The sequence below is a fragment of the Acromyrmex echinatior genome, chromosome 6, assembly GCF_024713525.1.
Source record: "Acromyrmex echinatior isolate Ae372 chromosome 6, ASM2471352v2, whole genome shotgun sequence".
NCBI lineage: Eukaryota > Metazoa > Arthropoda > Insecta > Hymenoptera > Formicidae > Acromyrmex > Acromyrmex echinatior.
Genome location: NC_141857.1, coordinates 8,257,304 through 8,277,884, shown reverse-complemented (window position 1 = coordinate 8,277,884; position 20,581 = coordinate 8,257,304). Strand labels below are relative to the sequence as shown.

The following is a 20,581-nucleotide window of genomic DNA, read 5'->3' as shown; positions in this document are numbered from 1 at the left end:
GAGCGTTGCTTGTTTTTTTTTTCCCCTCTTTCCTCTTTTGCAGACATAAAAATAGGCCTGTTCTTTTTAGCTAAATTTTTAGCACGAATTTATCTTTCTTCCTTTTCTCTTCAGAAGGAAAGAAGAAGAAAGATGAACTAGTGCAAAAATTCAGTCAAAAGAATAGGCTTATCAATAGAAATATTCAATATTTCAGAAATTACATAATTTGGGATGTTCTTCGATTTATCTTTTTCCTAATAAAAATGTAATATGTACGTTATTAAATTTTTATGCAGTATGGTTTTTCGAAACTTTGGATGAAAATCGGTCAAGTATTTGTTAATAGCCTAATCGAGACACTTTGACCTACACGCACGAGTACCAAACTCATTAGTATGTTGCACTATTGCATTGTATAAATCATTTCTCGCGAAATAACGTCCTCAACCTAAATTCCATAATCTCTTGTAAACCTCGTGTCTGTTCGATGAACAACTCATTCATTTTCAATGAATTATGCATCCCTCACACGCGTTAATTATACTTATTTGGCATCTTGGAAGAAGATAGAATTGAGAGATCATTGAGAATTAATGCGAGATTAATAAATTCCGTGCTTTTTGCATTCTATTTTCCAAAATCATTTCAGCTTTTATTTTGAGTTGTATATATATTTATTTGTGGCATGAAACCTCAGTAAAATATTGTACATAATCAGGGTTGCTACAGAAAATAAATTTTAAAATTCCTTGATTTTTCCAGGTTTTCCAGATAAAAATAAGAAATTTCCATGACTAATAAAATATGTAAAAATTTTAACATTTAGAATCAAGGATTTTTATAAGAAAGCTAGCTTATTAAAAACGCAAAAGAAGTAACACAATAAAATTTTGGAAGCAAATTCAAGCCAATAAAAAATAAATTAATATTGGAAAAAAAGAATGCAGTTATGACGAATAAGAGCGATCAAATAAAATTACTGAATAAAATATAAATTTTAATTTTTTTTTAATCATTTAAAGTGCATGAAAAAAAAATTAGGGTGACCTTGACTTTTTTCCTAAAAAAAGAATATTTTGCAAATTTTTATAATATTGCAATTTGTAGCCAATTAAAAACTGATTAACTTTTATCCAAACTAATTTTTGTTAGATCATCGGAAGTGCCGGAAAAACTGTGATCACAATTACGTGGGACACCTTGTATGTATATGTGTGTATATATATGTAGATATATATACATATATATATATATATATATATATATATATATATATATATATATATATATAGGAAATGAAGGTTTTTAATTAAATTGAATCTAAGAAAAGTTTTTCCATTCAATCAAATCTAAAAAAAATGAAACTAGGTCGTGAATGTTACCAAATACATTCGGGTATTCAATTTTAAATTTTAATTCATTTTAATCTATTCTCATTTACTGAATCTCCAATCATTGCCACCAAGATGTCGATGAATATCAACTTTTATGAAAATGCGGAAAATAAATTCTTCAAAGCAATAATTTTTAGATAGTAAATGCAGTAGAATTAATCATTGAAATTAAATAAAATAATAAATAGATACAAATAATCATGAAATTAATAATTTCTGTAATCTGTTGTTAGCAAATAAAAAGAACTTGAGATATATTCATCTTTTAAAAATATATTTTATAAGTTTTCGAAAAGAGAATTTTTCTTCGCGTTAAACATGTTCAAAAAACGCAAAAAACATAGGTTGTCAACTGTACCCTCACCTCTTTCTCCTTTCGAAACGTTGAGACAGTAGCTAGAAAAAAATTACGAAACGAATCTTATAAACATAATTACTATTTATGTACATAATTTTAGATGGCTTTCTTCGGTGGCGGTCTATAAACTCCGACCACAACAGCGTGATCTCTTTCATATGGTTCGAGTGTTATTTGTTCTTGTGGTTTCAAATTGTCGGCAGATAATTTTTTCACTTCCGACGCAAATACCGTTTCAGGTTGAGCGAGGGAGTCTATGCAACTTGCCTGAAATAAAGTATAAATACAATATAATAAATAAAATCAATGACATGATAATTAGATTACTATTCCTTAACCTTTGGAGGACCGAAGGCCCTTTTAGGAACTTTGAACCATTTTAGTTAATTTTTTGGAATTTGTGATGTTTGTAGCTCATTATTAGCTCGAAAATGTAATTAATGTTCGCATATATTTTGGAGAATAGAGCGCGCACCACAAGTATGCCGGCGCACACGTTTCTCGATAAACCGTGTACGAGACATTATTTAAAAAAGTTTATTTTATTGCATGGACATAACTTACTGTATAAAAAAGTTTTTATATACGTTATTTTTGTGACATTTTTACTCTACAATGATGATAGATAATTATTCTAATATTTAGTTAAAAAAACAAAAAATAAGGAATGCCATTTTTATCTGGACTGGAGGCTCCTCTAGGGACTCGACAGTGACGCTTTTTTCGTCACTCAACATAACATTGACAAAAAAGTTCTAGGCCTTACAGTAAAAGTTTATCAAAAACATGCTGGTCCTCAAAAGGTTAAAATTATTCGATTATTAGATTATGCTATACAACATTTAAGCTTAAATATACTTTTCCATTATAATTTAATCACAAATTTTTTACTTTGATAGAGATGACAAAATGTCCGCCGTTCTTTAGGAAATTCTGTGCATTTAGCGAAACGATTCTTGCTTGGTCCGGTTGTGCGACATCCGAGAATATAGTATCTACCATCCCTACAAGCATTCTATACTTGTGAGGATGTCTCGCATCCTCGACTATAGGTATGATGTTGCTTCTTCTTTTAGCGACATCAATTAAATCTCTTCCTGTTCGATGGGAGAATTCCACAGCAAACACAGTTCCTTCCTATATATAAAAATATTGAGACATTCATTCATAATTTTATATCATTTAGAGACGTTTGTGTATCACAATAGACTCTGTACACACGTTTATTTTTTTGAGTAAAATCAAATCTTACTCATTCTAAAAAAACGTGTGTGTGATTGTTTTAGCATTACTTCGACACCAAGTTTGCAATTGCAAGCTAACTTGGCTCTAATGTATGCATAAATGTGTTATTCTCAAAAAGATTTCCAATACTTACCGGACCAACTATGTCAGCGACATGGGACACAGTGGTACCAGATGCTGCACCTAGATATAATACTTTGCTTCCTCGCGACATATAAATTTTATCAATGCCTCCGAGAATAGCAGCAGATAATTTAGATCGAAATGGATTCCACACTCTATATTCTATCTTCTCACTCTTTTCACCAGGTGTATCAGACTGAAAACAAACATAATTTTGTTAATTTACATATTTAAAAATAAAATTATTATAAAGTTCAAGCTAATATTTACCTCAACACTAATTCTTTTTTCTCCATATACTGCTATCCCTGGTACCAAGCTCAAGGTTACTAATGCATCTTCCTTTCCTCGGGCTATGAACACTCCCTCATGGCGATGTGGTTCTATTATCACATTCTTTCCTCCTTTAAAACCACCACCACCAGTGCTTGCTCTTCCTCCTCGGCTGCCACCTCGTCCTCCACGTGGAGGACCACCACCTCTTCCACCTCTACTACCTCCACGACCTTCGCCAAAGCTTGATCTACCTCCTCCACGACCACCACCACGACCGCCTCCACGGCCTCCTCTACCACCTGGTGAAAATGCTGTAATTTGAAAAGAAACATTAATAATAGAAAAGGAATATAATTAACATATTTGTAATTTCTAATAGATATCTATTTTTATATGCTTTATATATTAGTTTATTGGATTAAAATTAATGTCGAAATGTGAGTTCATTATATCAGATATTGGAAAATAAAATTTTATTTATAATTTTATATGCTGCATTTATTTTAGTATGTTTATACTATATATATTTTACATAAGTATAGTGTTCATTTTTAAATATTAATTTTTGCATTATGGCACAAAATTAGAAAATGTTCTATTATGAATTCTATCGCCAATTATAGATCGTCCAAAAATTGTTTTTCCTCATTTCGAATGTACACAAAGACATGAAGTGCGTTTCGAATTATGCATAAAGCGCATGATGCATTTTTCCTTATTGTTCACCAAATAATAAAGAAAAATAAAACGATAAATCATGGACTTCATGCACAACTCGGAACGCACCCATAACGTACAGTACGTAGGTAATAGACATTCGAATGGCTAGGTTAAGTTACGAGTTAGTGCCACGCGACCGGCGAAACATTTGTCGCTTAATATAAACGTATATTTATAATGATTGTGAACGCTACTGAAAGGAGATACGAATTGAAATGGCTCTAAATTAAGTCGCGATATTAAATTCCAAACGCGAACTAAATCTCAAAATGCGTTTTTATACACGCCGAGGTTAGTTCGGCAGGAAAAAACCGGGATGCAGGTCTCACTGTTCGAGAATCGTGAAATGGGAGATAAGAACATAATCTACATTTCCACGTTACCTGGTTTACCCATAATGAATTATATGCAAGTGTTCGGATGCTCCTCTTCACGAAATTGCTTCCGACAGTTGCAACGTTATCCGAAAACACGTGCGTCTACATTGAACAAGAAATTTAAGAAAATGCACAGAAATCGAGCTGACCGAGCGCACGCGCCAGAAAAAAATCCTAGACGTGGCTAGTGAGACTAACGTCCCATGAGTTTGGATCACGAAGTAAAGGTGCCTTTCCATGCGACGCTAAAACGTTCTAACATCAAAAGGATCACAATTGTTGCCATCGACAACTGAAATGAGAACAGTTTACAGCATCGAATTTTAAGCGACAATTTAACCTATTTTGAATATATTATATTATTTTACATTTATTTATTAATATTTATTAATATTTATTATTCATTGGTATATATTGTATCATGTAAGCTTTTAAATTTTATTTTAGCTTCATTGGCTGTAATTTTTCTATTTAAAGCAATTGCTACTTCTTTCATAAATTTTTTGTAATTTTTATGTTGCATAGTGATAATGGAAGTTTATAATTCCAAAAAGACTCTCGTAACTGGATTTCTAAAATAAGAGTTTCTTGAGGGATTAACCACTTTTGAATTCCGATGTACAATCTGTCAGAAGTCCGGTGAAGTCCGGTGAAGTCCAATGAAATCCGATGAAGTCCGATGAAGTCCGATGAATCCATGAATTCCGATGAATTCCGGTGAAGTCCGATGAATTCCGATAAAATCAGATGAATTCCGGGTGAAGATCAGCGAAATCCGATGAATTCATGAATTCCGATGAAGTTCGATGAATTTCGGTGAAGTTCAATAAATTCCAGTGAAGCCCGATGAATTCTGATAGTTAGATGAATTTCGGTAGTCCGATGAAGTCCAATGAAATCTAATGAATTCCGATTTCAACCGGGAGTGGTTCACTTGCACACTGTTGCAATTATCCACTGCCGATCATAGTGACTTCTGCGTAGGGAATTTTTTTTTATTTTTTTTTCTAGCGCTGTGATTGGTTTGTGCGCAATTGGCTCGTATATAATTGCTATACACTCATTTCAACCTATCAGAAACTGTATATTCCAGTGTACCTGATTTCTGATAGGTTGAAATCATGTTACTTCTATCACTATCGCTATTTCTTTGCATTGTGTCTGGCGCTTAAAAGATATCTTAACCTCTAAAGTTTCGAACTTTAATCGCTTAAAATTTGTGTCGAAATATTGCGCGGAGAAGTAGAAAACACTTGACTTTATCTCCAACTGGAGATTTAAACAAAATAAAATTCTTCAACGCTTAATAACTTATTTTACAAAGCAGAAAAAGACAGAAAAATTGCCGCGTTTTTTTGCCAGATTCTTTCGTTTTGAGTGAAACCGCCTTGAATGAATATATTTTTATTAAAATTTAAGCTGAGGAAGCGATTCTGAATAATTACCGACATTTAAATATAGCCTAAATAATTTATAAATATTATACATGCACATGTAACAGTGTAAACGATAATATGAAGTAAGTACGAGCGTTACATCAAATGAAATGTTTTGCTCGTTTATACATTTATCTATAAACTTACATTTCTGTTACAGGATAAGTGTTGATGGATTGATCGTATATTTTCCGTATGATTATATTTATCCAGAGCAGTATGCATACATGCTCGAGCTCAAACGTGGCCTGGATGCCAAGGTATCATTTATTCTTGCACTTCACTGATGCTGTGATTTTGAATATTGTAATTAAATTTTGTGCTTTAGGGACATTGTTTGTTAGAAATGCCTTCAGGCACTGGCAAAACGATAACTTTATTGTCACTTATTGTGGCATATATGCTGGAGCATCCATTAGATGTAACAAAGTTGATTTATTGTTCCCGGACAGTGCCAGAGATAGAGAAAGTTATAGAGGAACTAAAGAAGCTTATAGATTATTATGAGAAAGAAACCAAAAGCAAGCCAAAAATTGTTGGTCTAGTTCTTAGCTCGCGTAAGAATATGTGTATCCATCCCGAGGTAATTAAAACTGTTTTAAAAACTGATTTTCGTAGGTGCATATTAAAATGAATTGCATTTTTATACGTAGGTCAGTAGAGAACGAGAAGGCAAAATTGTAGATGGCCGTTGTCATTCTCTTACTGCATCATATGTACGAGAAAGACATAATTATGATGAATCTACTCCGATTTGTAATTTTTACGAAGGGTTTGATATGGAGGGCAGGGAACAAATTATGCCTCCTGGTATTTACTCCATCGATGATTTAAAAGAATATGGGAAAGATCGTAATTGGTGTCCATACTTTCTCGCAAGATTTACAGTAAAAAAACTTTAGGAATCTTTTTATTTGTTCTTATAAACAATTTAAATAATAAGTAGATATAAAATTGATAATCGATATTTAACACTTTCAGATCTTGCATGCACAGATTGTAGTGTACAGTTATCATTATTTATTGGATCCAAAGATCGCTGAGACTGTATCCAAAGAGTTAAGCAGGAGTTCAGTAGTTATCTTTGATGAGGCTCATAATATTGGTATAAGAATTAACATTACATTCATTTATCGGCACTTAAATAATTTGCAATAAAAATCATATTTTTATAAATTTTAGATAATGTCTGCATTGATTCCATGAGTGTAAAGATAAACAGAAAGACAATGGAGAAAAGTACAGCTAACATACAACTCTTAGAGAAAACTGTAGCCGAGTAAGTATTTCAAAATCTTATATATTATATCTTTTTCAATTCACTATAGCCTAAATTCCTCCTCTTGGAAAAACACTATCCAATATTTCTTGCATATAGTATTTTAGGATTTATAAAAGATTATTGTATTTTGATACAGAATGAGACAAGAGGATGTAAATAAATTGAAGGAAGAGTACGAAAGATTGGTTGAAGGTCTGAGAGATGCTCAATTCCAGAGAGAAACTGATGTCATCTTAGCCAACCCTATTTTACCGAACGAAATACTTGAAGGTTAAAAAAATTGTATTTTAAAAATATTATACATTTCATACATGTAAAATGGTTAAACAATTTTCATTAAATTTTTTTTTACAGAAGTCATTCCCGGTAACATAAGAAATGCCGAGCATTTTGTTAGTTTTTTGAAACGATTCGTTGAATACTTAAAAACTCGCTTACGTGTTCAACACGTCGTGCAAGAATCACCCGCAGCATTTCTTAAGGATATCCAAGCAAAGGTCGCTATTGAACGAAAACCGTTGCGATTTTGTGCCCAAAGATTAGCATCCCTCTTACGCACTATGGAGATAACAGATTTAACAGATTTCTCTCCGATAATTCTAGTGACGCATCTTGCGACATTAGTCTCTACATACACGCACGGCTTTACAATTATAGTGGAACCATTCGACGATAAAACGCCAACAGTATTGAATCCAATTTTACATTTTAGCTGTCTAGATTCTTCCATTGCTATCAAACCCATATTCGATAGATTCCAGTCCGTGGTAATCACTTCCGGGACGTTGTCCCCATTGGATATGTATCCCAAAGTTTTAAACTTTCATCCGGTTATAATGTCGTCGTTTACAATGACATTAGCTAGACCATGTCTTTTACCCATGGTAAGTTAAAAAAATATTGAAGATAAATGATTTAGGATTCCGCACAATAAAAGAAACAGAGAACAGAGAATAAGAATTTCAACCTATCAGAAACTGTGTATTCCACAATACATGATTTCTGATAGGTTGAAATTCTTATTCTCTGTTCTCTGTTTCTTTTATTGTGTGGAGCCCCTTAATGTTTTATTAATACTTTATCTGTTTATGCTTTCTCAAAATCAGATTGTTGCTAAAGGTAACGATCAAGTTGCCATTTCGTCAAAATACGAAACACGAGAGGATGTGGCTGTTATAAGAAATTATGGTCAATTGTTAGTCGAATTTGCTGCGACAGTACCCGACGGCTTAGTTTGTTTTTTTACGTCATATTTATATATGGAATCCGTAGTAGCCGCATGGTATGTACATATATGTTTATAAATAAAATATGTTAAAATTTTATAATAATTTAATATAAATGCCATAGGTATGATCAAGGAGTTGTGGATCAACTTCAGAGACATAAATTATTATTTATCGAAACTCAGGATTCGGCGGAAACCAGTCTAGCTCTGATCAATTACATAAAGGCTTGCGAGAATGGTAGAGGAGCTGTTCTACTCTCGGTGGCTCGTGGAAAAGTGTCCGAAGGCGTCGACTTTGATCATCATTTGGGGAGAGCCGTGCTGATGTTTGGCATACCTTACGTGTACACACAGTCACGTATCTTGAAGGCGCGTTTGGAATATCTCAGAGATCAGTTTCAAGTAAATCCATAAAACCATTATAAAACACTTGCTTACTTGAAATATACATACATGTGTGTATGTGTGTGTTTCTGTAATGTTTCTCCAGATTCGAGAAAACGATTTCTTAACTTTTGATGCCATGAGACACGCCGCACAATGCGTAGGACGTGCGATCAGAGGGAAAACGGATTACGGTATCATGGTGTTTGCAGATAAGGTATATTTCTTTGAAGAACAATTCGTCGTATTTACAAAAATATTTTTGCATTTTGTAATATAATGACATTTCCGTACTTTCATCACTGTAGAGATTTTCAAGAATAGATAAACGAAGCAAATTACCAAAATGGATACAGGAACATTTGAATGATAGCTTATGCAACTTATCAACTGAAGAAGCTATACAGGTAATATTAATTTTTCATTCGGTAGCAGGTGCTGTGATTAGTGATTAAAATTTGACATTTATCTAGTAATAATGTTTATTTACAATTTTCAGATCAGTAAAAGATGGTTACGACAAATGGCACAGCCATTCACGCGTGAGAACCAACTTGGATTGTCATTATTGACGAGAGAACAACTTGAGAAAGAAGAGGCTGCCAAGATTGAACAAAAGGCTCAGCAAAATTGATAGTACAACATTGGCAAGCTGAGCAATCCGTTTTACTTAGGCAAAGTGATCTGTATCATTTACAGAAAATATATTTCATATGCAGCTTCTTGTACAAAGGCCTATTTATAATTTGTACTTTCGATTGCAACTGTATTATAAGGAATGTAAAATATAAAATATACTTTTTCCAATAGCGGCAAGAGTATTTATCTCGTTAACTTAAGCTTACATTATCAGATTCCACAATCTCAGCAAGGTTCATCAAGAACATGCGATGCAATTAAAAAAATTTTAATAACAAAGTATTATAGAATGGACTTTAACAGCGTAGAAAATACAGTCGTATATCTATAAATATAATTTATTCGATGTATCACCACCTCACAAGAACTTGATCACCGTCCTGTATTGAATAGTAACTAAGTTCTTGCAAGGGTTTATCCAATGAGATTTCATTGTTCGATAGCTGAAATGTTACAATATAATATTATTTGTAATCGTCGATTAATAAGTATAATTATTTTTATAACATTAAACTTACATTACGTGGGATAAATGAAAGAGCCGGAATTTTCCCACCAGTTTTAAAAAGTCTTTGAGCAAGCCCAATCATTTTTTGAACTTCCATATCTTTAAGTAACTTTCTCTTAATTCCTCTAGGTTGATGCGGATCATCCGGGCATACAAATTCCACGGTTATCACATTTGAAATCATTTCTACTTTTGGCTTAGCCGAAGGAATATCCGCAATTCCATATTCTGAAAGTGCAATAGATTTTTATTTTACAAGAAATCGTAATTAAGTTCTGTTGAATTCTTTGTTGGTGTAAAAAATAAACTTTATACATACTATCGACTAAAATAGGATATTGTGGATGTTCATTTATGAAAGATGTTCTTTTCTCCAAATTACTTTCAGTTTCTAACCACAATGGTAAATACAATTTTAAATAATCATATTCGGCACCTCTCCTTTCATCATGAAGTATTTCTGTACCATTTAAGATCTTTAATTTCGCAATTCTTGCAATTACCAATTGTCGAGCAGTCTCTACTGTTTCGTTCTCCAAAATGGGATTTCCTCTGAATTTTAAATCTTCCAGATTTGATAATTTATCCAATTCACTAATGGATTGCCACTAAAATTGTCAGAAATTTTAACTGCATAAATGCAAAAAATGTATTTTTTTTATTGATACTATCTATGAAAATTTATTACCTCTGATATGAGATTTTCTGAAATATGTAGTTGACGTAGAATAGGAAATGAAGCAGTCTTATCTGTTGATGTTGATGAAAATCTAATTCTATCTATTTTGTTTAAATTCAAATTAAGATATTCTAAGCTGTAAAAAGAATTTCTCTTAGTTATATAAAACATAAATTTTATGCTTCTTAAAAAAATTAAGAAATTGTACAAAAAAAAAGAGGACAGCTAAATATTTTGTAATGTTAGTTACCATGGAAGGGAACCTAGTTTAAGTATCTCATCCCAACTTGATATTAAATTTCCTTCAAGTATTAATGTAACTATTTTCATTAAATTAGTATTTGCACAAGTCATATCATCTATAGTCATAACAGTATTAAAAGAAACTGAAAGTTCTTCGATCAACGGAAACATGGATATACATTGTCGAATATCAAACCAGTTATAATTCATTCTAGCTATAGTTAAATGTTTAACTGTTGAAAATGAATCTTTTAATGCTGTCATATCTTCTATAGGCAGATGATTTTCACTGTGAAAATAATAAAACAAATTTTTCTTATACTTGTAGTATATATTGATATTTCTAATATTATCTAATTACTTCCTTACTCACCTAACATTAAGACGCATCAGAGAACGAAGTTGGGAACATATATTTGCTACAATTTTCCATGAGTTTATCAAATTTCTAGATAAATCCAGTTCTTCCAAATTAGGACATAATTCTTCCAATTCTTGTGGCTCTCCTGCATTGGATACACACTGTTCTCTCAGCCACACTATTTTTAGTTGGTCAAACTTGCTCTGCTTTTTGTTCACTTTGGAGAAACCAACAAGCTCTAAAAACGGCGCGTTCATTTCTTTCCTTAAAGTCGATACTTCGTCCCTGTCTATGCCTGCTAATTCATCATCGATTAGTCCATAACGCATTTTGATGGCTTGTGGACAAGATATCCCAAATTTGGCTTTGCCTGGCCGTATGAAAGAGCCTGATGTGGAATGTCTTAAAAATTATATGCAAAATTATAGATTATTGCTACTGTCGTTGCAAAAAAATGTTATCAATTGCTTCATTTTACCTGGCTTGAAAATACTCTACACCTTCGTAAGTGCCATTGTGTTTGCCACGAGTCGAATCGTCCCAATCTATTCCCAACCACTCTCCCTTGGTGTTTCCAACGGGTCCGACGTATTTCAACGTACCTCGATATCCGTCGCACTCGATACGGCTTGGAATCTCATACTTTCTATCCTCTACCATACCTAAAAATATTAGAATAACAATCATCCTGCAGTGAAGGAATATGCGGGAGTGTAGTCTTTTAATTGTGACGAGTAAGCTCGACAAATTAATCACGACATGCAGAGATGTTAATAAATGTAAGAATTTTATTAAGGAAACGTTTACCTATCGGGGAATACAAATTGTTTTAGATTGCGGCTGACAGCTTAACCTTTAACTCAGAAACGCACATTGAGGAAATATGGAAGAAGCAAAATCGCGCGATATTGCTGCGCGCGAGAAATACGTGAATATCAGAGAGTATGAAAAGTAATATCAGAACAAAATATCAGAATGAGATGAATTATATACAGCGATTCGCTGCCTCTCTCTTGTATTTCGCGAAAACTTCGCTGTGAAGACACCCACTACCCACACACCGCCCGCGCTTGTGTCATCTGTCATGTATATATATATATATAATGGCTTCTGCACACTGAACGCGGAAACGTTTGCCGCGCGGCAAAATGCGACGCGGTAACCAATGAACATGTTAGAAGCTATAAGCTTATTGGCTACCGCGTCACATTTGTTACGCGATAACCAACTACAGTCGAGTATTCCCCTGTTATAGTCAAACGACAGGGGAATGCTCGTCTGTAGTTGGTTCTTACATTCTGATCCGGTTTAAACCCTCGGTGGAAACTAGGCTACTAATATACTAGAATACTAAGTTTCCGCGTCCACGTGCAAGAACCATCGCATGTGTACTATATATATATGTCTGAAATTGTATTGATATATCTACATTTTTTGTAACGTGCATGTAATTTGAGAAGCATTCAAGTTTAATTTTCAAGAAATATTTTTGCTTTTTTCATAATACACAACGTAATTTCTTTCTTTTTAATTAAATATCGACTTAATATTATTAGATAAATATACAAAATCTGGACCATTTGGAAACGAAAAATAAATATTTTGATTTTATTTGTTGAGAATTCTATTACATACTCTACACATATAACATAATATAATATAAAAAAAATATACAATTGTGTGCTAAAAGATATATAGTGTGCATAAATACGTATCATTTTCACTCGCGTTAACTTATATATAATGATTCTGGTTTCTCACATCTATACTGAGGTCATTATATATCAATATATATATTATTATGTGATAATATTATATATAATGATATATGATATATAGTATATATATATAGATATATATAGATTATATATATTATATATGTATATATGTAATATATATCGAATTTGATAGTAATCTCTGATTGTTGATTACATAGTAGAACATTACATCCAATACAATGAATTACATTGAATTTCATTGAATTACATTGAATTACATTAAATTTAAGGACTTATTGCTCTGGCGCAAAATATATTTAAGCACCTAACATATAATTGGCAATGTTAGCGCCATGTAGGATTTCGATCCAGTAACCATCAGGGTCTTTAATGAAGGCGATCCCCTTCATTTTGCCATCATTTGGTTTCTTCACAAATTCAACGCCATACATCTCGAATCTTTGACACGCTTTGTTAACATCAGGTACTGCTATTCCAATATGACCTGTTTCAAGAGAGGAAGAAAAATGCGTGATATTTGTAAAATTATAAAAATTTTAGTTCCTTCTTTACATATTTTAATTTTATTTATGTAACTTAAAAAACTTTAAGAATAGTTAATGTATTTTACAATTTTCTTACCAAATCCTTTGGGATCTATATTTCCATTGTAATATTTTACATCAGGATCTGTTTCTGACCCCCAATTGCTAAAACATACATTAATTTTCTATAAAATTAAATAAAAATACATTAACTTTCATAAATTCTCACAAAGTAAAATCTTCAAAAATATCATATATTTTAAACTTACTGAGTTAACTCTATGACCGCTTTTCTACGGAATGTCCATTCGATACTTTCTCTACGATCGAGTGGTATTTCATTCTGGTCCTCGTATCCAAGGAAATATAAGGAGAATTGCATTTCTGGAAAGTCAAGCTTTTGCAGCAAGGTCATTCCGAGAACTTCAGTATAGAAAGGTAGGGTGATTCTTGGATCTTTTATACGGAACATTGTTTGCTGCATTATATACCCATTTGTTGAAGGGTCTGGAGTTTTACAAAGTTTGCGAACTTCGCTGCTGCTCAAACCCAACGGCTCACCCATCTGTAATTCAAGAAACGTATCATTATTCTTCCATAGTAATTTCGACTAAAACGATTAACTTAAACGATAATGAATTTTTTTTATAAACGAAATTATTTTATAGTAAAATTTTCAACTATATAATTTATCATCTCTAATCTCTTTTTGTGTATTAAGTAACATAAATTATAATTTTATCCATATTAGTGAAATATTGAAAATATTACTGGATGCAAATTAATAATTAATTAAGTTAATTGAAACTTAAATCACTTTGCTATATCTTTTTAACTTAATTTAATGTACCATTTGAATAATTTCTTGTATGACTATTTATATTATTTTAGTTTCTTACATTACTGGCCAAGTGATATATGATTATACAAGTATATATATAGTGTTGCACACATATAATCTGCTATCATCTAATTATTATCTCTAATGCAGGAGTCGGAAGTCAGTATTACCGCAAGACCGGAAATGATAAGGTGGAAGTAACCTGCAAAATTTCAAGTTAATAAAACTCGCAATAATTTGCAAAACAAATCTGCCAAATCATACATTATATTTGTTTTCAAACATATTGACACTTTTTTCATACTTTTACGATCACAATAAAGTGCTATGCTCACAATAAAGTTCAAACCATTAATTTGATCAGTCATAGTTTCTTTTTTTAGAAAAGATTCTGTATATTTTTGTTCTATATAATTTTAGCAATATAAAATTTAACAATATATATTTTGAATAATATTGCGTTATAGTATAATTTTATGGTAAATAAAACATATATAATTTTTGTCTTGTAACTGTGTAATATATGTAAGGTGCCTGATAATAACTGGATCATCTTTATCATAAATACTACAGCGAACTGAATCAAAGTTCCATAATTTTGTAATTTTGACAAAATAGTTAACAAGAAATTAATAAGATCGCAAATACACAGCGAGATATGACCGTCCAACAAGGGAAGATGTTTTTTTCGTCACTCCCCGGGTTGTCATTGCCGACAATGACCTCTGTTACACGGCACGCCGAAGTTATAACACCGATGTTATGAAATTGACCAATCATAGCTATTCCTCTGAAGAATGGAATGACTGTGATTAGCCAGTTTCATACATCGATGTTATAACTTTGGCGTAAAGCGTGCCATATAAACATAATAAATATCAGCATTGCTGCTTGTAGTAAACACAACTCTCCCCTCTCCCCCTTCCCTTCTCCCTCTCTCCAGCGACCAACAACGTGGCTGGCCATTGTGCGATCATATTTTGCCGCGCAACTGCACTTAGCGTCTAACAGTAGATGAATTCGATCATCTTTAGAGATTAATTTCTCATAACTTGCGAAAATTGCGAAATGCAAGATTTTTCGTTTCAAGACTAACACTATCAGTTTAATTCGCTGTATCTATTCACGAAAGATAATTCAGGCATTACCGGACACTATATATATGTATATAAATATATAATACAATTAAAACTATACAGAATTACATATATATCACACTTTTTCTTCTTTTGTTTGCATGTGAACAAAAGTTACACTGTTCTATTATGTAGCTCCCATTGTTAAACTATATATTGTTTCACACCGACGCAATACAGACACTGCTTTGTTGCTTTTGTCACGTTTTAAGGATTTATCGACTGCCGCGATTATTTCCGGGCCGAAGAGTTTACAGATAAACCATCGCCGCCATTCAAGGACGCGCCTATTCCCGGCATCAATATTCGCTCACCGCCATATGGCAAATTCAAATTGGCTGTAAGAATCGTGAGCAACTGTCAGCGATACATATCGACGGCATGTCCAACTTGGCAGCCTATACTTGACACGCAGCATCCAGATCACAGCGTAGAACTGTCTTTTCGATCGTTCCTCGGAATCCTGCTGCGAAGTATATCTCTCGCGAGAACTCGGTCGCACAATTCCGGCTGCGTCATCGCTTTTATCGTCGACGTTCATCGACGCGTCCTCTGCACGCAGACGAACATTAATTCCACTCACTTACCTCTTCCTCGAAAGACGCCAGAGTAACTGGTAACGCCGTACACACGAGGAAAAATGTCACGCGAGTAAACGCGAGATGATACTTGAGAGCCCGATGAGAGTACAGCTACGTGCTACGTATGTCGTATACCAAGTACAGACGCTTAATGTCGGCAACGATCTATATATAGCATGCGCATACGCTCGGCGTCATAAAATGTCTTCCACATAAAGTTACACCAATTTTGGGCGTATATACACTAAGCATGCGCATCGTACCTTGTACCTAGATATTGACCGGTGTCGTGACTGTGATTATATTTAAAAAAAAACAACGTTATCGTAAAGCACTACTCCGACGTGACTTCACATTTGATATATTGCAATTAAGGTACGTGATCCCAAGTGATCCTAAAGTCAAGGTACATTATCGACATTTTGCCATTTTTTAATATCTTTCAATTGAATTTATAGAAATGCAAAATTCTTGTATACAATTAAAGTACGTAAAAAATAGCCAGTGCAGACATTGGCTTTTTACTGAAAACGAAAAAAAGTTAAAAATATCACTTATTTTTGGCACGTACAACTACTGTCACCTGACGGCATTTGCTTAATACAACAATTCTACAATTTATATGTGCAAAATGAGTGAGTCTTACCGAAGAGACAACATGCACGGCAGTATCGTGCGATTGAAACTAAAATTCAAAGTCTAGAAGAAAAGATTGTTTAAAATTTTTTGTTTTATATCAATATGCGGTTATATGCAATTACAGATAAAAGATGCGTTTATCTAACGTTGATAAATTATCGACTGTCGATAAATTATTTGACTTTGATAATAATTGCTTTATATTTTTATTTAATGAAATCATAGCGATTTCGGTTGGGATGCACTAATGCATATAAAGATCGTTATATAATGAATAGCAATTTCGGCTGGAATGCATTAGTGCACATAAAGCTGTAATACACAATTGCCGTAAAACTGTATTAAAAACAGATTAAATCGTACAATCTCTCCCTCTCCCCAATATATTTTATTGTACTGTTAATAAAACATATAATTGATAATTTCCATTTCGTTTTTGCACTCATAGTAATTTCGGTTGGGACGCATCGATTGCATATTTCGGATGTCGGTGCAACTGATGTATTCGGCTGGTTGAATGATGCACTGCCAGTGTCACATGTTCGTCTGGACTCGGTATACCGCATAAGTGTACACAAAGTGGCCCCGACAAATTTATTGGGGCCAGTTGGTGGAATTGTCGGGCTGGTAATTTCATGAGACGCTGAAAAATAGCGTGTGTGTAATCATGTGATATTAATTTTGTCGTGTCTGATTTCAGATGTGATCCATTTGATGTTACAAATTCTTCGAAACTTTTACTTGACCAATCAGAAGAAAGAATTTTATCTGACAATCAAAAAATGCTTCGAAGCATCAAGTGGGCTATAGCCGGGCATAGCCTTCGTCTGAAAATTGATATATCCAACTTGTAGCATTAATTTACGATTTCCGATTACCGACTTATGTAGAATCAGCTTTACAGTGAGTTTTTAGGTTAGGAACAGAAATCTCTAATATCGAATGAGTATTAAATGTTAAACTATACGTATTAATTTAATATTTACGTTTTTTATTACGTAAATTTTATTTATATATTTATTCGTATTACTCGAAAACAAAGCCATTGTAATAAAATTTGTATAAATTATCATAATACACGTTATTCTTCTTCTTCTTCGTTATTGGTTGGTGATTGAAGTAAACGTGACAATTGTATCCCAAAAAAGGAAGTGAAAATCGGTTACCGGGAAAATCGGAAACAAGATAGATTTTTCGAAAATCGTGAATGATGCAAACAGTCGAAAATGGCAAATGGAGGTTTTGGAAACTTCTTAATTCCTTTAATTCTAGGATTACCTGATAGCATACCCACATTTAAATAATATAAGATTTTGAGTACTATCCTCTTCTTTAACTTTTTTTATTTTAAGAAATTTTACATATTCAGGTACTAGGGTGGGAATCCTTTATCCTTCACTTATATCTAATATTTTCCACAGAGGCCTTTTAATTGACTTAACTATGATTTTTTATCTCCATATAGAATAGCAATTACCATATTACTAACAGATTGAAATCTAAATACATTATTCTTTGATCCATTTGGAAGTGAAGATTCTATTTTATACCAACGCTTATATTTTTCACTCTAAAGTTTATATCGGAATATATAAGGGTAGCGAAACTACCAGGGTTGGTCAAGACTAATGGTTTTTTTTTAAGAATAAAACATATTATATATATTTTTTAAATATTTTTAATGCTTCGAATATGCTTTAAACAGTACTATAAAAAAAAACATTACAAACATCAATTAGCATGTTTTAAATTATTTAAAATACGTTTAAAACGTGTTTTATCAATTCTAGAAACTACTCTCTTCTTTTTCTTCTTCTTCTTCTTCTTCTTCTTCTTCTTCTTCTTCTGGTCAGTGGATTTCCGATTTCTTGTAGAAATCACAGTTCCAAGTAAAGATCGCTGAACTGAAAGGGGCCAGTTAGACCAACGCATCATTTTAATAAAACCTGCCTTTCAAATACAGATAGCAATTTCGATTGGGAACACCAATATGCACTAGTGCATATCAAGACTGTTAATTCTTACCACCATGGCAGTGTATGTTTTGTCAGGCGAACATGAGATTCACGAAATGCGAACCTCATTACCGATCTATAATACTAATCGTGTGATATCATGGTTGTAAATTCTCAGTATTTGAAGGGTAGTTTTATAAAAATGATGCGTTGGTCTGAGTGACCCCTTTCAGCCCAATGATCTTTACTTGGAAGCGTAGTACTGTGATTTCTACAAGAAATCGGAAATCCACCGGCCAGAAGGAGAAGAAAAAGAAGAAGAAGGGTAGTTTCGATTATATACTCCGATATAAACTTCAGAGTGATGAAAAATCAAAATAAGTGTTGATATAAAATAGAATCTTCACCTCCAGATGGATCAAAGAAGAAGTAGAATGGCGATAATTAAAATTGATCAAACTAATAGTGGGATTTTATCTATAGATATAATTTTTTGATGTATATTTAAAATTGTGAAGATAAAATTAATTGCTCTCATAATAGAAGATATTTCTGCAATATGGAGAGAAAAAAATTATAGTTAAATCAATTGAAGGGCCCCCACTGAACTATACATACACTGGAATGGGTATCTCCGCTGTGAAACATAGAAAATCGTGGCATCAATTGATCAGCGTCATTTTAATTTGGTCAATATAAGAGTGAATCAGAAGCTTTCAGGGCTCATGTGCACTTACGTGTTCTTTAGTGAGATGCATGTGTCAGCAAGATCATCATGTGTGGGATTATATTTGAAAGATTACTTTAAAAGATTATAAAATCGTGTGATTGTAAAATGTGCAAATCATCAACATGAAGTGCTGTGTGCCTGAATGTGGACAGAGAAGTAAAAAGGACGAAATTTCATTTCGTAAGTAAGAATTTTTGTATTAAATGTATCAATTCCTGCACATGTATTAACAACGTTAGGATAGTGAAAACTATTATTAATGTCGCTTAGGATTGAAAATGTTAAAAATTTTAATATATTGTATTTTACATATTTTACATATGTATAGGGTATGTCACCAAAATCCGGATAAATTTCAATTTAAATTTTCCATTATATATTGTGCCTCCGCTAGAGGTGTTGGTGTCCGAGAAAACCTAATGCTTCTAGTAAACAGTCATATTCTCAAAATGGCCGCGATGTTGAAAGTGCAGAATATAATCGAAGAGCCGCGATCATCGAAAGCCTTCGCGCTGGGCGCTCAGCAATAAAATAATTCGGTTCTTTGGATACCCAAGATCAACTGTTTATAACGTTATGGTAAAATATACGGCTTTAGAATTAGTCCAACAAAGGTTTCAGTATGCCAGCGAGGAAGAATCACTCGAAAGAACGTATCACGAGGACCCCCGTAGTCATTGAAAAGACTCAAGCGCTAATTTCAGATGACCCAGAGCAATCGTTGCGAAAATTAACATCATTTGTTGGTGTAAGCGAGTCAACAATGCGTCGAATTGCCGAGGAAGACCTTCGATATAAATCGTACACATTAAAGATACGACAGATGTTCTCTGAGACTGCGAGGACAAGTCGAGTTGCTCGCCTCGGCTCTCATTCTGACCTCCCAACAGCCCAGATTTAAATCCCTTGGACTATTATGTCACATGGACAGCGCTACATACACAATAGCGCAATATAAAAGGTACTGTATACCTTTATGTAAAAGTATCAAATGATAGTTGTGCAATTCTGAACGCTTTAAAAATGTCCTCTGTTGAATATTTTACATTACTTGTGTAACATATTATTTGTGTAACATCGAAGCTATTAAACAATTTTTAAGAAATATTGTAGATGAATGTCAGTAAGAATATATTCGACACTGCACTACAAACATAAACAACACACACATTATTATAAAATATATTTTAATATGGAAGTT

At 33.0% G+C, this 20,581-nt stretch overlaps 5 protein-coding genes across 14 annotated transcripts in view; 2 read left to right on the top strand and 3 right to left on the bottom strand.

Annotated features, from left to right (window-relative positions):
* Positions 1–1,633: 1,633 nt before the first annotated feature.
* On the bottom strand, positions 1,634–4,640 carry Fib (rRNA 2'-O-methyltransferase fibrillarin). Its single transcript, XM_011054705.2, has 5 exons — positions 4,482–4,640; positions 3,373–3,689; positions 3,113–3,298; positions 2,626–2,871; positions 1,634–2,001 (listed from the first exon to the last, which is right to left on the bottom strand). The coding sequence occupies exons 1-5, from the start codon at positions 4,492–4,494 to the stop codon at positions 1,831–1,833; spliced, it is 933 nt and encodes a 310-aa protein (XP_011053007.1). The 5' UTR covers positions 4,495–4,640; the 3' UTR covers positions 1,634–1,830.
* A 976-nt stretch (positions 4,641–5,616) lies between these two features.
* Positions 5,617–9,614, top strand: Xpd (general transcription and DNA repair factor IIH helicase subunit XPD). 2 transcript variants are annotated; one of them, XM_011054707.2, is made up of 13 exons: positions 5,617–5,994; positions 6,072–6,171; positions 6,240–6,494; positions 6,565–6,798; positions 6,893–7,016; positions 7,094–7,190; positions 7,330–7,463; positions 7,548–8,077; positions 8,300–8,475; positions 8,544–8,823; positions 8,912–9,022; positions 9,114–9,212; positions 9,305–9,614. In XM_011054707.2, exons 1-13 carry the CDS (start codon positions 5,990–5,992, stop codon positions 9,437–9,439), a joined length of 2,280 nt encoding a protein of 759 aa, XP_011053009.1. In that variant the 5' UTR covers positions 5,617–5,989; the 3' UTR covers positions 9,440–9,614. The 2 variants fall into 2 exon arrangements, with proteins under 2 accessions (XP_011053009.1, XP_087263126.1); XM_087407000.1 differs by lacking the exon at positions 5,617–5,994 and having other exon boundaries at positions 6,022–6,171.
* LOC105145260 (Tubulin-binding cofactor E) lies at positions 9,270–12,326 on the bottom strand. The gene is made up of 8 exons (XM_011054706.2): positions 12,043–12,326; positions 11,714–11,897; positions 11,248–11,637; positions 10,882–11,163; positions 10,641–10,767; positions 10,272–10,560; positions 9,963–10,180; positions 9,270–9,887 (listed from the first exon to the last, which is right to left on the bottom strand). Exons 2-8 carry the CDS (start codon positions 11,893–11,895, stop codon positions 9,795–9,797), a joined length of 1,581 nt encoding a protein of 526 aa, XP_011053008.1. The 5' UTR covers positions 11,896–11,897; positions 12,043–12,326; the 3' UTR covers positions 9,270–9,794.
* Positions 12,327–13,188: 862 nt separating this feature from the next.
* LOC105145263 (lactoylglutathione lyase) lies at positions 13,189–16,282 on the bottom strand. 4 transcript variants are annotated; one of them, XM_011054708.2, is made up of 5 exons: positions 16,063–16,282; positions 14,398–14,541; positions 13,768–14,063; positions 13,596–13,663; positions 13,189–13,458 (listed from the first exon to the last, which is right to left on the bottom strand). In XM_011054708.2, the coding sequence occupies exons 3-5, from the start codon at positions 14,061–14,063 to the stop codon at positions 13,271–13,273; spliced, it is 552 nt and encodes a 183-aa protein (XP_011053010.1). In that variant the 5' UTR covers positions 14,398–14,541; positions 16,063–16,282; the 3' UTR covers positions 13,189–13,270. The 4 variants fall into 4 exon arrangements, with proteins under 4 accessions (XP_011053010.1, XP_087263302.1, XP_087263303.1 ...); XM_087407176.1 differs by lacking the exon at positions 16,063–16,282 and adding an exon at positions 15,545–16,056; XM_087407177.1 differs by lacking the exon at positions 16,063–16,282 and adding an exon at positions 15,558–16,056.
* A 15-nt stretch (positions 16,283–16,297) lies between these two features.
* The window catches only part of LOC105145287 (putative fatty acyl-CoA reductase CG5065), a 91,304-nt gene continuing 87,020 nt past the window's right edge, over positions 16,298–20,581 (top strand). For 2 of the 6 annotated variants that reach the window (XM_087407168.1, XM_087407161.1), the window contains exons 1-3: positions 16,298–16,431; positions 17,144–17,322; positions 17,396–20,341. The gene's annotated coding sequence lies outside the window, so the exon portion shown is untranslated. The other 4 variants (XM_087407163.1, XM_087407164.1, XM_087407162.1 and 1 more) reach the window with 4 other exon arrangements.